This window comes from Mastigoproctus giganteus, chromosome 2, assembly GCF_048544385.1.
Source record: "Mastigoproctus giganteus isolate SK-2022 chromosome 2, ASM4854438v1, whole genome shotgun sequence".
NCBI classification, from domain to species: Eukaryota; Metazoa; Arthropoda; class Arachnida; order Uropygi; family Thelyphonidae; genus Mastigoproctus; species Mastigoproctus giganteus.
The window spans coordinates 97,673,831-97,688,883 of NC_143576.1; the positions used below are offsets into that span (position 1 = coordinate 97,673,831).

Sequence of the window (15,053 nt, forward strand, 5' to 3'; positions counted from 1 at the left end):
TAATGCTAAGAAATATAGTAGGCCAGTAAATCATAATGTCTTATAATGAGAGATTTTAACTTTCCAGATATGATTAGAACTTGAGGGTTAATCACTCACACTATCAAAACTTTTGTGGATTTATTGGATGACTGTTTTCTACAGCAGCATGTTAGAGAGACAATGAGAGAAGACAGTACTCTTGACCTGATTATCAGCAGTGAGTCTTCATACAATAAGAATCTGGAGATGAAAGAACTACTAGATAGCAATGATCATAGTGTATTTATGTAATATTTATTTAAAGATATAATTACCATCCAGGGCAAAGGGGTAGACTTTTGCTTTCATATAGGTCACTTCAGCGGTCCTGACAGTTATTAAATTCTGTACAGTGGGACCAACTAAGGATGTTACCAACAGCAAATTATAAATGGGAAGCATTTAAGTAAGTAACCATAGAAGCTGCTAGGCTTTTTATACTAAATCTTACATCTGAATGAATGTCAGATGAACTGATAATATTCATGGCATAGAATAAAAATGTATGGGATGCATATAAATATTATCAGGTTTGACAGAAGCCTATGGAAGATATAAACTAATCAGCAATCAAATCACAAAGGGTGTAGGCAAGCTGAGGCAGATTATGAGAAGTCTCTGGCAAAGATTGCACAGGAAAAAAGCAAACACTAACACTGAAAGGAAGGGGATGAATCACATTGGTCGACTATATATCAGTGTTTTAACCGTTGATGATCCTGCTCATGTTGCTGACAAACTGGAGAGGTATTTTGCATGTACATTCACACAAGGAATTCTTTAAGGAAGGGGATACCAGAAGTTTATCAACAGGGAGCTAAATGATTTTTTGATAGCCGAGAAGAAAGTGAAAGAAAAATTTTTGAAGATAATCATAAAAAAAAGTTCCCTGTGGTGGATGAGAACTATCCATTTATATTAAGGGAAGCAGCAATAAAGGTACAGTACAATAACATACGTGTTTTCTTTTCTTATGTGCCACTTCGGCTACTTCACCACTGTCTCCAGATGACGTTTTTAATTGAACTAATTAAAAATATATAACTATTTTTCTTCATTCTTCTGAAAATGACGGATATTATATAGTTAATTTAAACCCATATCATATTATGCCTTGTGCATTTAATCTTCAAATATATTATATTATATATACTTGACTATACAAAGTTAATGCAATAATACATATTCCGCTATGTAGTTTTACGTTATGCCTTAGCTGTCAAGTTCGAGATATACGCTATACTGTATGATCACAATGTTAAATTAGTTATATCCTTAGCTAAATACAAAAGATATATGCCCAAAAGAAGTGTTTAAATCTTTCAAAATACAGGTGACCCCCTGATAATTCGTTCTGGAAAAACAGAGTGCCAAGTGAATCCGTGCTAAGCGAGTGCCACATTCCCATAAGGTAACATGTATTTGTGAGTTGCGATCGGAGCCATAGGATATTTCCTAATCAATAATAAACGGTAGTGAAAAGATGCACAAATGTCATTTAAAATGCTGGTAGTTCTCGACTCTACAAGTTAATTTGTTCCTAGCGCGTGCTCATAAAGCGGGAATTTATTTCCCATAGACATAAGGTTAAAAATAGGGGTTACTTTCTCAACAATGAAATTAGTTAGCTAATTAGTTTATGTTTAAACAATGATTGATTTATTGAAGAAATGAAAACATAGCCTCTAAAATCAAGCAAAATATAATAATAGAGAAATTGTTTACCACTTACAAATGTTAGAGTGTTTATTCTTCTTCATCATCGACTAAATGCATGCTCGTTGATCACTTATTATTGGCTCGGCACTCGTTGGTTTGTTGCATAAGGAGTCATCTTCTTTAGAAATATTTCAAGAGGCGTTTGTTTCTAAGATAATCTTCTCTTTTAATTTTCATTTCTTTCGATAAATCAATTATTGTTTAAACATAAACTGAATTAGCTAACTAATTTCATTGTTGAGAATGTAACCCCTATTTTTAACTTTGTCTATGGGAAATAAATTCCCGCTTTACGAGCGTTTGCCAGGAACGAATTAACTCGTAAAATCGAGAACTGCCTGTATATAATTATGTGGTAACTACTTATGTATCAAAATTAAACTTAAAATTCCAATTAAAATCATGAATTTAATTGGTTTTAATTGATTTAATTTAATTGATGAATTTAATCATGAAAACTGGGTCGATTTTAGGTTGTACTTTGGTCCTCTTCCTGGTAAACTAAAAGAGGTTTTAACAACTTCTTTTTTGAAAGTTTGGCTCCTTGATCTGCATTTGCAGCTCCTCCCTGGATTTTAAATCTATTCAACCAGCCCTTACTAGTTTTAAATGGTTCAACATATTTTTTTAATTTTTTTTGGTGATTTTTTTTCAAATCATCATATAGACTAATGTCTCGCTCTCTCTCTTTTTTTTTTTTTTTTTTTTCTCTTTTTTATAACATTTAACTTAACTGAATTCTACATTGGATATTATCTTTGATAAAATTAGTTAGTCTCACCATTTCAATCGTAATAGCCTAGTTGCTTGCGATGGAACAGCTCTCTTTCCCGCTGCTAAAATTAATTCTTTATTTTTTATAATTGTTCTTACAGTTAAATTTGCCAGTCCTAAATTATGTCATTAACCGGAATTGCCTCGCTTCAAAATGTCTAATTTAATTTTCAAATTCAGTTTTTTTTCTTACTTTTATAGTCTTTGTACTGCATCCAGACATTGTTGCTTTTTCATTCTTATCCGCCATTATTAACTCTTCGAAAATGTAACTGCGTTGGTTGCATTAATTAATAATACAGTGTTCGAGTAAACTGTCCGTTATGCACGATGTCTAATACTGTACTGAGTGATGACTAGACTTCGGATAAATGCATATAACACAAATATTACAAGCAATATACTTGATCGTTTTTTAAAATGTTGATCTTGGAACTACGTAACAAGTCACTGTAATGCAATTAAAATAGCGTGCGAGAAAATTTCACTGAACGTGGGAAAATTTTTCAAGTTGCCGTGAGAAACATTTTAATGCTATTTTGTGTATTCTTTTTCAAGCTATTGACTCCATCAAATAAAAAGATTTCGTTAAATATTCCAAAAATGCAATCTGTAAAAGAACATTATAGTGATTTGTGACAGCGTTATAGTCAGATACAGGTTATAATATAAGAACAGTGTTATAGCGATTCAGCGTAAAATGAACCACATTATAACGATGGCCTGCTGTACTTATTAATTACAATTTAACTCCACTATTTTTCTGCACTATTTTTGCTACGATATTCCTGCCAAAACAATGACATCATAGAGCTATGAGTAGCAAGTTGTAACTTACAAAATCACTAGCTGAATTTAAAAAATAAGCTAATGAATGCTATTTAATCTATTTGTAAAACACAAATTAATACCTTAACTAATCAAAAATACAATAAAATTTCAATCAGATCACCTTGCAGGTGCCTAGTCTCCAGACACTGCAGTTTGCAGAACTAAGTCTTTCTTTGTGACAGCAACCCTTTGTTTCATTCACCAATCTCATTGCCCTTCTCTGTACTCATTTGAGCATCTCTAGATCCTTCCTTAAAATGAGGCCTCCAGACCTGTATACAGAGGTGTGGCCTGACCATTGCCTTATACTAGGGATAATTACCCCTTATCCCTGCTAGAAACATTCCTGTATATCATTGACAAGACATCTTCAGCTATTCTTGCAGACTGTCTGCACTATTCAAAAACTTCATATCTGATGTGCTGTCATTTACAATTGCCCCCATGCCTTTTGTGTCCATTGATTACCACTCTGTCTTCTCCCACTGAACCATCCCTTTATCCATAGCAGCAACTTGCCTTTAATGCTACACTGCTACAACTTGTACAGTAGTTTCCATGTGCAACATATCAAAAACATCCCTGAAATCCAAGTATGTGATATCAAAATTAATTTTTGTATCCAATTCCTTTGTGACCTCATTGTAGTATCCAGTCAAATTGTCAGACAAGACTTCCCCTTAAAAAACCCATGCTGTGTCTGAACTATAACTGCAGTCTTTTCTAAATGATCCTTCAGTGTTTCTTTAACCATTGCCTGCATTAATTTCCCCCAGAATAGAAGTTAAAGTAACAGGTCTGTAATTACTTGTTTAATCCTTTGATCCCCCTTTGTGAATTGGGGTCACATTTGCACATCTCCAGTCCATTGGGACCTCCCATGAGTCTAAGGAAGCTCCCATAATTATGGCTAAGGGTTTGCTTACTTCCTTTGCTCCCTCCTTTAATATAACTGGATAGATCCCATCCACCCCAGGTGCCTTCCTTACGTTTAACTTCAACAATTTTCCCTCCACTTTGCTCTCAGTTATTACAAAATCATTTAGCTCCCTGCTAGAGTTTGATAAACTTATGGCCTTTCCCTCTCTGAATAACTCCTCGTGTGTGAATGTAGATTCAAAATACTCATTCAGTTTTTCAGCTACCTGAGCAGGTCCTCAACAGTGGAACCATCGATATCTAGTGGACCAATCTGATTCATCCCCTTCCTTCTAGAGTTTACTTGCATCCTTTGCCAAAGATTTCTCGTAATCTTCATTCACCTGCTTAACCTCCTTTGTGACTTGATTACACACCAGTTTATATCTACCATAGGCTTCTGTGTCACCTGATGATTTATATGCATCCCATGCAGTGGCAGATCCAGAAAGATATGACAGGAGGGGCACCATTTTGTGCCTTGTTTGTGTACAAACAAGGCACAAAATAATGCACAGAACAAAACAATTATGACAATTATGTGACTGGCGGACACTGGCACACAGCTAAAGTCTGAATTACTTTGAAGTAAACATTACGCACATCCAAACTGCGTTACGCCTTGATCTAGAATTGGGATCACATCCACATCAGTGTTACCAACTGTAGTTAGTTTAAAATAGCTGAGCCACAATGCAAAAATAGATAAAATCCTATGTTAATAATGGGGAAAAAAATTTTTTTTTTTTTTTGGCTAAAGGGAATTGAAATGATTGGTGTATATTCTCTGAAAATGACAGGGGGGGATGTGTTCCATTGCCCCCTACCCAGAATCTGCCACTGATCCCATGCATTTTTATTCTCTGCGACAAGTCTCATTAGTTCATCTGACATCCATTTAGGCCAGTATTGAACAGTATTTATTAGTTGGGACAAATGCCTTGTAGCTTTCAAGATTACTTCCTTGAATGCTTCCCATTTAGAATTTGATTTTTGTAACATCATCAGTTGGTCCTACTGTATGGACTTTAAAAACTGTTTCAGACCATCATAGTCACCTTTACGAAAGCAAAAACCCTTCCCTTTACCCCGACAGTATTTATATCTTTGAGTAAATCCCACATCAGTAAATCCCGCTTGAAGATAATGCCAGGGTTGTGCAATATACTATAATTTTGTATATTAGTGTTTATTTAATTCTATATTGAGTTTTTTGGGGTTTTTTTTACATTTATTTTCTTTTCTCTGAAGCTTATATATATATTTTTAATTTTTTTCTCTTTTTTTATATCTGCTACTTTTGCTTACATGTTATACTATTGTGGTTATTCGATTCCTTTTGTCTGTCAGTGGCCTCTGTCCATAAACAATTTTTCCTTATTTCATTCTCCTCCTTTTTATTTAATCGTTATAGTAAAAAAAAATAAAAATACACACACACACACACTCACAAGTGACCCCCGCCGAGCGCGTATTCACTCTTATGCGGTAGAAGTCCATGTGACATGAATCGTGCCATGCACGGCTGAAGGTTCCACTAGCATGGTGTATATGACTCAGCTGTGCTGCTTTATTACATAGTATGTAGTTACTTTAGCACGATTGAATTTATAGTGTCATCTATTTCATTCTAAGCAACTTTGTTACCAGAGGCAGCTGTTTTTTGTGGCACTTTCCAGTTTTGTGCTCAGTCAATATTTAGCCTCCCTACATTCTACCTACTTTTTTATTACAATATATTTTTTTTTATGTATATTTCAACTCAGAAACAGCGTGACATAATACTTGAACGACCCCCTAGTCAGCTTGTGTTTTGGTTAGTGGCAATGTCAGTGTGAGTTGAGTTGAGTGAAAAGTGACTTCATTTTGTGTGTTTTGTCATTGAGTGAATTTATGTATTTTTTTCAATAGTAACCCAATGTAATGTCTTCAAAGTATGCCTTTACATCTGAAAGTGATTCTGGGAAGAAATAATCCAGAAAAATTGTCATTGCATGAGAAAATGATTATTTTTGGTAAAATTGAGCAAAGAAGAACGTATGCATCTTTAGCTAAAAAATATGAATGCAATGAATCATCGATACAAACAATTAAAATGTGAGGACAAATTAAAGCAAGCATTAGGTTGGCAACAAATTGTGCAAGTGCAAAATCCACTTTTGTTAGTCAACGTGATACGTTTATTGAAAAAATGTAACAGTTATTGAATGTTACCAAAGAAATAGAAATGTGCCTGTCAAATTTTAATATGATCAGGTGCAAGGCCCAACGTATTTATTATCATATGGAGTCTCACACTGCTAGTGCAAATGGTGAATCAAGATTAAGTGCATCCAAGGGATGGTTCGATATATTTTAAAAAAAGAGCAAATCAGCACAATATTAAAGTTGTTGGTAAGATTGCTTCTGCCGATGTGGAGGCAGTGGAAAATTTTTAACCAGAATTGAAAGATGTACTAGAAGAGGGAGGATACATAGCAGATCAGATTTTTAACTGTGTTGAAACTGGACTCTATCAGAAAAAAATGCCTAACAGGATTTATCCAAAGAAGAACGAGTTGCACCTGGATTCAAATTGTCAAAGGACAGAATCGCTCTCCTATTTTGTAGTAATGTTTCTGGTGATCATAAATGCAAGCCTTTATTAGTGTATCCTTAAGAAAACCCGAGGGCTTTGAAAGGCAAAAATAAATCCTCTCTTCCCGTTTACTGGCGATTGATTAGAAAACATGGATGACTGCCTCACTGTTTAGTAACTGATTAGAGCATTGTTTCACACCTGAAGTCGAAGGATATCTGTAAAATAAGAATTTATCATTCAAGGTGCTCCTTGTCATTGCTCCAAGTCACCCAGTGTCACTTCTCGATTGAAATCCAAATGTAAAACTTGTGTTTCTTACTCCGAACACAACATCAATTCTACACCCCCTGGACAAAGGGATCATTTCGACTTTTAAATTTTATTATCTAAGGAGAAGTTTGGCAAATCTTGTTGATAAAATTGAAAAATTTCCGGATAAAAATGTGCACCACTGTTGGGCTGAATTCACAATACTAATAGGTATTTAAATAAATGAACAGTCATGGACTGAAATGAAGAAGTCAACTTTGAAGAACTATTGGAAAAAGCTACTCCCTGAAACAGAAAGTTTCACAAGACCTCAATATTATTCAGACAGAAGTTGAGAAAATTATTAAACTTTCAAACGTTATTGGAGGTGAGGATTTAGTGATATAGGGCAGGAAGAAATTTTAGAACATATTCATTACCATCAGGAGGAATTAAAAAATGAGGAATTAGAAGAACTACAGGACTCCAAAATAAAAGATTTTTTTGTGAAGAATAAGAAATTGTTGAGCAGAAGAAATCTGAACTAACAAACAAGGGTATATTGGAGATTCTAAAATCAACTGAGTTCAGAAGGAGAAGATTATGCCAGAAGATCCTGACTTTCATAGGATTACAAAAATTAAGAGAGGCATTGACGATATTATGGTTTCTTACATTGACGTGAAAAAGATCATGACTAAACTGGGACAGACAAAAATTACGGATTTTGTAAGTCAGCTTCAAAAGCATGTTTACCTTCTGCTAGTAGTTTAATCAATTGAACGTTTCTTCATGTTTATCTTCTGCTATCAGTTTCATCAATTGAACATTTCTTCATGTGTTGATAAGTCATGGTCAATTAAAAGTTTTATTTCATTGTTTTACTACTTTTTTTCAGCATGCAGTTTTATTTTGATAGTATATAACAGAGTTGTGAAGCTCAATGAATTTAGATAGAAATTCATTTCGATTCCATAATTTAGTTTTGATATTTTTTGGTGTTTAGTTTTCTTTTAATATAGCAGCCCTTTACTTTAATATAGCAGCCCGTTAGGGGTACAAACTTGCTTATCACTCAGTTGGATCATTGGAACAAGAGATGAGAAATTATGGAGGAAGTCAGTCTTGCCGTTCATTTTTAAAACCCCCATTCCATCAAAAATTAGCATAGAAAATTATTACTTCCATATATTTTATGATGTTTTTAGTTACAATACATTTTAAATTATAAAGTGAAGTTGTTTTATTTCTTTTAAAAATAAATTGTACCATTTGTAACACAGATTATGGTTTTGATTTCCTACATAAAAAGTTTCAGAACCTAACCTCCATTTTTCCATAACAATTTCCCACTGAACGTGGAATCGCTTATGCACACTTTGGTAGGAACATAATCCCTGTGCTTTACAGGGGTTACTTTTATGTGTGTGTGTGTGTGTATATGTATATGTATATATATATATATATATATATACACACACACAAAAAAAAAAAAATATATATATATATATATATATTTTTTTTTTTTTTTCTTGTTAATTATTGACTTATGTTATGTATTTAATAGAAAATCGACTGGATGAGCAAATATTTATGAATAGAAATCCCAGTGTTCCTTCGCTCCTGAAGTTCCATCCATATGAGCCTTCCCTTGTTGTCACTGATAAAGACTCCTATTGGTATGAATTTATGAAACTTTTATCACTTACTTGCTTTGACAATTTATTATGGTTTCCACACCACAGTTGTTTTTACTTAATACAATAATAATTATGATTTCCTTTTTGTTGCTTTGTTTTCCTGATAATTGCATTAATAATAATTATTACTAATGACACTATTATTAGCAGTAGTACTGGCAATGATACAAGGGTGCAGCTTATACAGAATCAGCCAAAAAAAAATGCTACCCTGTCTCATGTCTATCCATTCTAATAATATGTCTAATTCTTTAAATTCATTCAAGCTGTCCACTTCCACAACGTCAGACGGTAATTTGTTCCAGCAATCAGTTACTTTCTGGCTGACAGCAAATTTGCCCACATCTGTCCTGTAACTATCCTTCTTCAATTTAAGTTTGTTGCGTGTGCGTGTACGTGCATATTCCAAGAATGGGCTAAAATACCATTATCGTTAAGTTTACTCGATCCATTTAAAGTCTTAAAACACCTGAATCAGGTCTTGGAGGTGCTTAGTTGGGCTGAATTCTCAATACTAACAGGTATTTAAATAATTGAACAGTGCTTCAATTTACAGAATTGATGTCTTTTGTGGTTAGAATACCCCTTCGTGTTCTTGACTAATATGGCTGCTCTTCTCTGCCCCCATTCCAAGAATTCCACATCTTTCTTAAAATGAGGCTTCCAGACCTGTATGCAGTACTCAAGTCATAGCCTAAGGATTGCCTTATACATTGGGATAATCACCTCCTTATCCCTGATGGCAAAGTTCATGTATATCCTTGACAAAACCCCAATAGCTGTTCTAGCTGCCTGTCTTCACTGCTCAGAGAACTTCATGTTAGATTATACAATTACCCCTAGTTCTCTTTCAGTCTCCATTACCTTGAACGTAGTACTACCTCTCTGGTATGTTATTCTGGGATTACTACTACCCATCTAGCCGACCGGGCTAGCCGAGTGGGTAAAGTACCTGCCCGGCAACCCAAAGGTCGCGGGTTCGATTCCCGCCTCGGGCTTGGATCAAAGTACTGCAAAAACCTTGGGAGGTGCAATATGGCCACAGAAGCCGATGCGCCAACAACTACCAAATCAAAAAAAAAAAAAAAAAACTACCCATCTACCCAATTTATCTAGGTCTTATTGCCTTGCGTAGTATTGTTGTATGCTTGAGTAGTATACCGTGATTCCTGTCATTAACTACCCTTCCAACCTTAGTATGTTTGAAAAATTAGACAATAAACTTGATATGCCTTCATCAATATGGTTAATAAATACTGTAAACGGTAAGAGCAGGGGGTTAGCACTGAACTCTGAGGAACTCCACTAATAACATTAGTCCGAGAAGAGCAGTGCCCATTTATAGCCACATTCTATCTTCTACTGCTCAATCATCCCTTCATCCATATCAGTAACTTGCCCCTAATGCCATCCTGCTTCAATAAAACTTCTGCTGTACAAATTGAAGCAATTTGTACAGCACTCCTTCATGAGGAATGTCAGAAGTTTTACGGAAATCTAATTGTATGATGTCAAAATTATTATTTGCATCAAATTCCTTTGTTATTGTGCCATAGTAGCTTATCAAATTGGTTAGACAGGATTCCCCCAACAAACCATGCTGTGTGATTAAAGAGGCCTGTGCGCTCTGTATTCATTATTATTGTGGATTATTGTGTGACACAGCACAAAACGGAAGACAGAATAAATAATGACAAGTTTAATACTAATTGTAAAGCACACATATTAAATGCATGCAAAAGCTTTTGGTTATTATGGTTACCTTCGTCAGTCAAACTGTCAGTTAAGAGTGTGGAACATGAGGGCATGTACTGCCATCGTGTATATGAAACTGCGTGGTGCAATAGTTAATTGTTTGATGTTGAAGCCTGTGACGTATGTGCATAATGACGTTTGTCATTCATCAAAATGGTTGCTTCAATAATAGGGTGCACAAGACATCCACTGTTTCTGTTGACTGAGGTATTAGAGCATGTGATGTTCAACGACTCCAACCAGGCGCATCACCGGTAGTGGCGGGACCTATCTACAATCACGACATCGCAGTGTGGGTCAATGTCGTGATTGTAGATAGTAGATGGCTCGGCAAACATCATTCATGTTCTGAAAGATGTTTGCCGAGCCATCTCCCAGGTTCCACGATGTAGCAGCTAGTGCAGTCACGGCAAGAGATGTAGGCTAGACCACTTTGTAGTAAGGTGGGAACCAGTGTTTTCACTCTAGAGATGAGGGATCACAAATTTCTGCCTGGGAGCTGTACGAACTTTATCCCATGTGATTTTAGGATCCTAGAAACCTGTTGTGATGGGTTTGGGTAGTATCGGATAAAGGCACTCCCGGTTGAGTTATTACCTTGGATGTTCCTGTTGGTCACTACCTGGTCATGTGTCTGTAGATCACACCTGTCAAGGATACTGGTGAGATAGCCACACCTCGCAAGATCCGCCTTGACTTTAGCAATCTCGGTGCATCTACAGAACTAGAGTGGGTCCAGGCACCAGTTAACGAGGTCCGTGCAGTGCTAAGAAGATGGCTGTGCGCATGTGCTGACTGAAAGTTGGTAAATTGGCCAGCACACATTGGTATACAGTAGACAGTTGTCTTCAAACACATGCCCTCGCATTGGACAAGGGTGTCTAAGTATGGTAAGGTATTGTCCTATTCTAGTTCGATGCTGAATTTTGTTTTATGAAAGGCGACAGAGAATTAAGGTGGTCTAAGAGCTGGTCGCCCGAATCTCTGGGGATAACCACAAACACATCATCCACGTATCGACACCAAAAGGTGATGGGATCTGGTAGATTTGTAAATGCACAACCCTCTAATTCTTCCATTGCGATATTTGACGTGACTGAACTAACTGGGGAACCCATGGCTGTGCTGTGCACCTGTTGGTAAGTGGAGTCATTGAAGATAATTGCACCACCTGTTAAGCATAGTCTGAGGGCAGTGGAGATATCGTCTGGCATTAGTTCGGTCCTGCTGACAAGGGTTTGGTCGTTATTCAAGAGTTCCTTTCAGGACCAAATTAATGCCAGACAATATCTACACTGCCTTCAGACTGCTTAACAGGTGGTGCAATTATGCTCAATGACTCCATTTACCAACAGGTGCACAGCACAGCCATGGGTTCCCCAGTTAGTTCAGTCACGGCAAATATCACGATGGAAGAATTAGAGGGTCGTGCATTTACAAATGTACCAGATCACATCACCTTTTGGTGTCAATACATGGATGATATGTTTGTGGTTATCCCCAGAGATTCGGGCAACTGGCTCTTAGACCACTTAAATTCTCTGTCGCCTTTCATAAAATTCAGCATCGAACTAGAATCGGACAATACCCTACCATACTTAGACACCCTTATCTACCGTAAACCAATGTGTGCTGGCCAATTTACCAACTTTCGGTCAGCACGCTTGCGCAGCCATCTTCTTGGCACTGCACGGACCTTGTTAACCCATGCCTGGACCCACTCTAGTTCTGTAGATGAGAAGCGCACCAAGATTGATAAAGTCAAGGCAGATCTTGCGAGGTGTGGCTATCCCTTGATAGGTGTGACCTACAAACACATGACTGCGAGCCCCTTTATCCCAAACCTATCACAACAAGTTTCTAGGGTCCTAAAATCACGTGGGATAAAGTGCATACAGCTCCCAGGCAGAAAGTTGCAATCCCTCATCTCTAGAGTGAAAACATTGGTTCCCACCTTACTACCAAGTGGTCTGGTCTACCGCATCTCTTGCCTTGACTGCACCAGCTGCTACATCGTGGAAACTGGGAGACGGCTTGGCAAATGTCTTTTGGAACATGAAAGAGCCATCTGCTTTGCGGACATAGAACACTCGGCCATTGTCGAACACTTCTGGTCAACTCACCTCTGCCGGTGACGCACCTGGTTGGAGTCGTTGAACATCACATTCTCTAATATCCGTCAACAGAAGCAGTGGATGTCGTATGCACCCTATTATTGAAGCAACCATTTTGATGAATGACAAACATTGGCAATGTTCACATATGTCACAGCCACGGGTTTCAACATCAAACAATTAACTATTGCATCACACAGTTTCATATACATGACTGGGAATACACGTCCTCATGTTCCACACTCTTAACTGTCAGTTTGACTGATGAAGATTACCATAATAACCAAAAGCTTTTGTATTCATTTAATATTTAATATATGTGTGTTTTACAATTAGTATTAAACTTGTCATTATTTATTCTGTCTTCCGTTTTGCTCTGTGTCACACAGAGCAATATCCACAATAATAAACCATGCTGTGATTTCTGTATAATTCCATTCCTGTTAAGGTAATCCGGCATTACTTCTTTAACTAGTGAGTCCATTATTTTTCCTGGAACAGAAGTCAAATGCACAAGTCTATAATTGCTCACATCAAGCTTTGATCCACCTCTGTGAATAGGAAACAATTTTGCACAGCTCTAATCTGTAGGAAAATCTCTTTGATCCAAGGATACTCACGTATTTATGGCCAAGGGTTTGCTTACCTCTTTGTCGTTTCTTTTAATTTAACTGGATAGATCCCATCAGCACCCAGGTGCCTTATTTACTTTTAGCATCGGTAATTTCTCTTCCATTTTCTTCTCAGTTATAATAAAACCATTTGGCACCCAGTTATAACTTGACGTATTTCTGGTATTTCCATTCCTAAAAACTTCTTCATTTGCAAATGTAGATGCAGAATATTTATTTAGTTTGTCAGCAACAAAACAGGATCATGAATTGTTACACCATTCTTATTTAGTGGGTTAATAGTAGTAGTATTAGAGGCTCGGAATTCAGGAAAGCAAGCTTATCTAGACTCAGCCAAAAAAAAAAAAAAAAAAAAAAATCTCGTGTGTACCCTGTGTGCACAAAAGATGTTTTATGTGTAAACATCTTTGACGACACCTACTAAATTTTGAACATCTAGAACTGAAATCATGAACGATGTAAGTTATGCTCACGCCCGCTACTTACTCTACCAAATCAATATTAGTCATAATTGGGATACACAAGTGATTAGTCTAATGAATCAGTGTTTGGAAGAGGTTAGGCCAATAGCCTAATTACTCATTTGATTGTAGCCATTTCTTGAATATTATGATTGCAACAATACAAGTATTTGTATTGTTACAATCATACTATTATGTTGGATCATGTTACTCTGTCATGCTTTGTCGCAAATCACCTGCAGGTCTAAGGGATCTGCAAGAAACGACAGTATCCACACATAATACGCTATCGAAACTGACTTGGCTCAGGATCTCAACGAGTACACGTGCAAGATGGTAATGCTCACATTCCATTTTGCAATGAGGAAACAGAGATACCGTCAGAGATGAGATGTTAAGGTGTATGATGACAATGAAGAGCTCATACTAGATCATAAATTGTATGAATAGGACTTGCAAAACGATCGAAATATGTAAGACAGCGACGACGATGGCCTCAGCGAAGCATGCGGTAATGACCTGCATAGCCTTGTAATGTGACTGCGAGAAGAAGACCCCTTTCGAAACTGTTACAATCATCCAAACAACCAGATGAATGAGGATCTAATGCTCGCCACGCTCAGCCAACTCATCGCAATTACAAAGAAATGCAAAAACTTGATGTCCGATGAGGCATTCTGCAATTTAATGAAAATGAGCAATGACAAGCAAAAGATTCTGCTCATACATGTAATTTCGAGTCTGTTATCTCCCATTTGGAGACCAATTATTATTATTAGCCATAAGGTGCAAGGAAGCCTGAGGCTTATGTTGCACCAGCCAAAAAAAAATTCCTGAGTTACACTGAAAGAGAGAGAGAGTTAGAAGTAGAAAGTAATCACCAAGAAAGAGAAAAATGATGATATCCAGCTCAATCCCTGGGTGCAATTCAAATATTCTTGACCAGCTCAGCTGGTTAAAATATACAACTGCTTCAGTAATACAGATGGATACTGTAATACATACATTACATGCGTTTCAACTGGTAAGGCTGAAGCGCATATAATGTAATGATCTTGGATGTTCTCAGAGCTGGTTTTTGCCAGCGCTGAGCATATCCAAGATCACTGGCCTCAAGATATCCATTTCTCTGTTTACCAAAAGGTTTCTACCATAGGTGGCAATGGTTTGCCCAAAGCCACCTAAGTGGTATGCCCTGAATCATATACATTTTTCTTTGAGCACATCCAAGATCACCTCCCATAATCCTTTGTATGATCTCGCTGGCGAATCATAAACAGAAAAACGTTTATGATTCT

At 36.7% G+C, this 15,053-nt stretch overlaps 1 protein-coding gene across 2 annotated transcripts in view; it reads left to right on the forward strand.

Annotated features, from left to right (window-relative positions):
- The window catches only part of raptor (regulatory associated protein of MTOR complex 1), a 638,589-nt gene that overhangs the window by 464,383 nt on the left and 159,153 nt on the right, over positions 1 to 15,053 (forward strand). For both annotated transcript variants that reach the window (XM_090389485.1, XM_090389491.1), the window contains exon 23: positions 8,661 to 8,772. In XM_090389485.1, the coding sequence (XP_090245611.1) occupies positions 8,661 to 8,772 (112 nt within the window). The remainder of the gene's footprint in view (positions 1 to 8,660; positions 8,773 to 15,053) is intronic.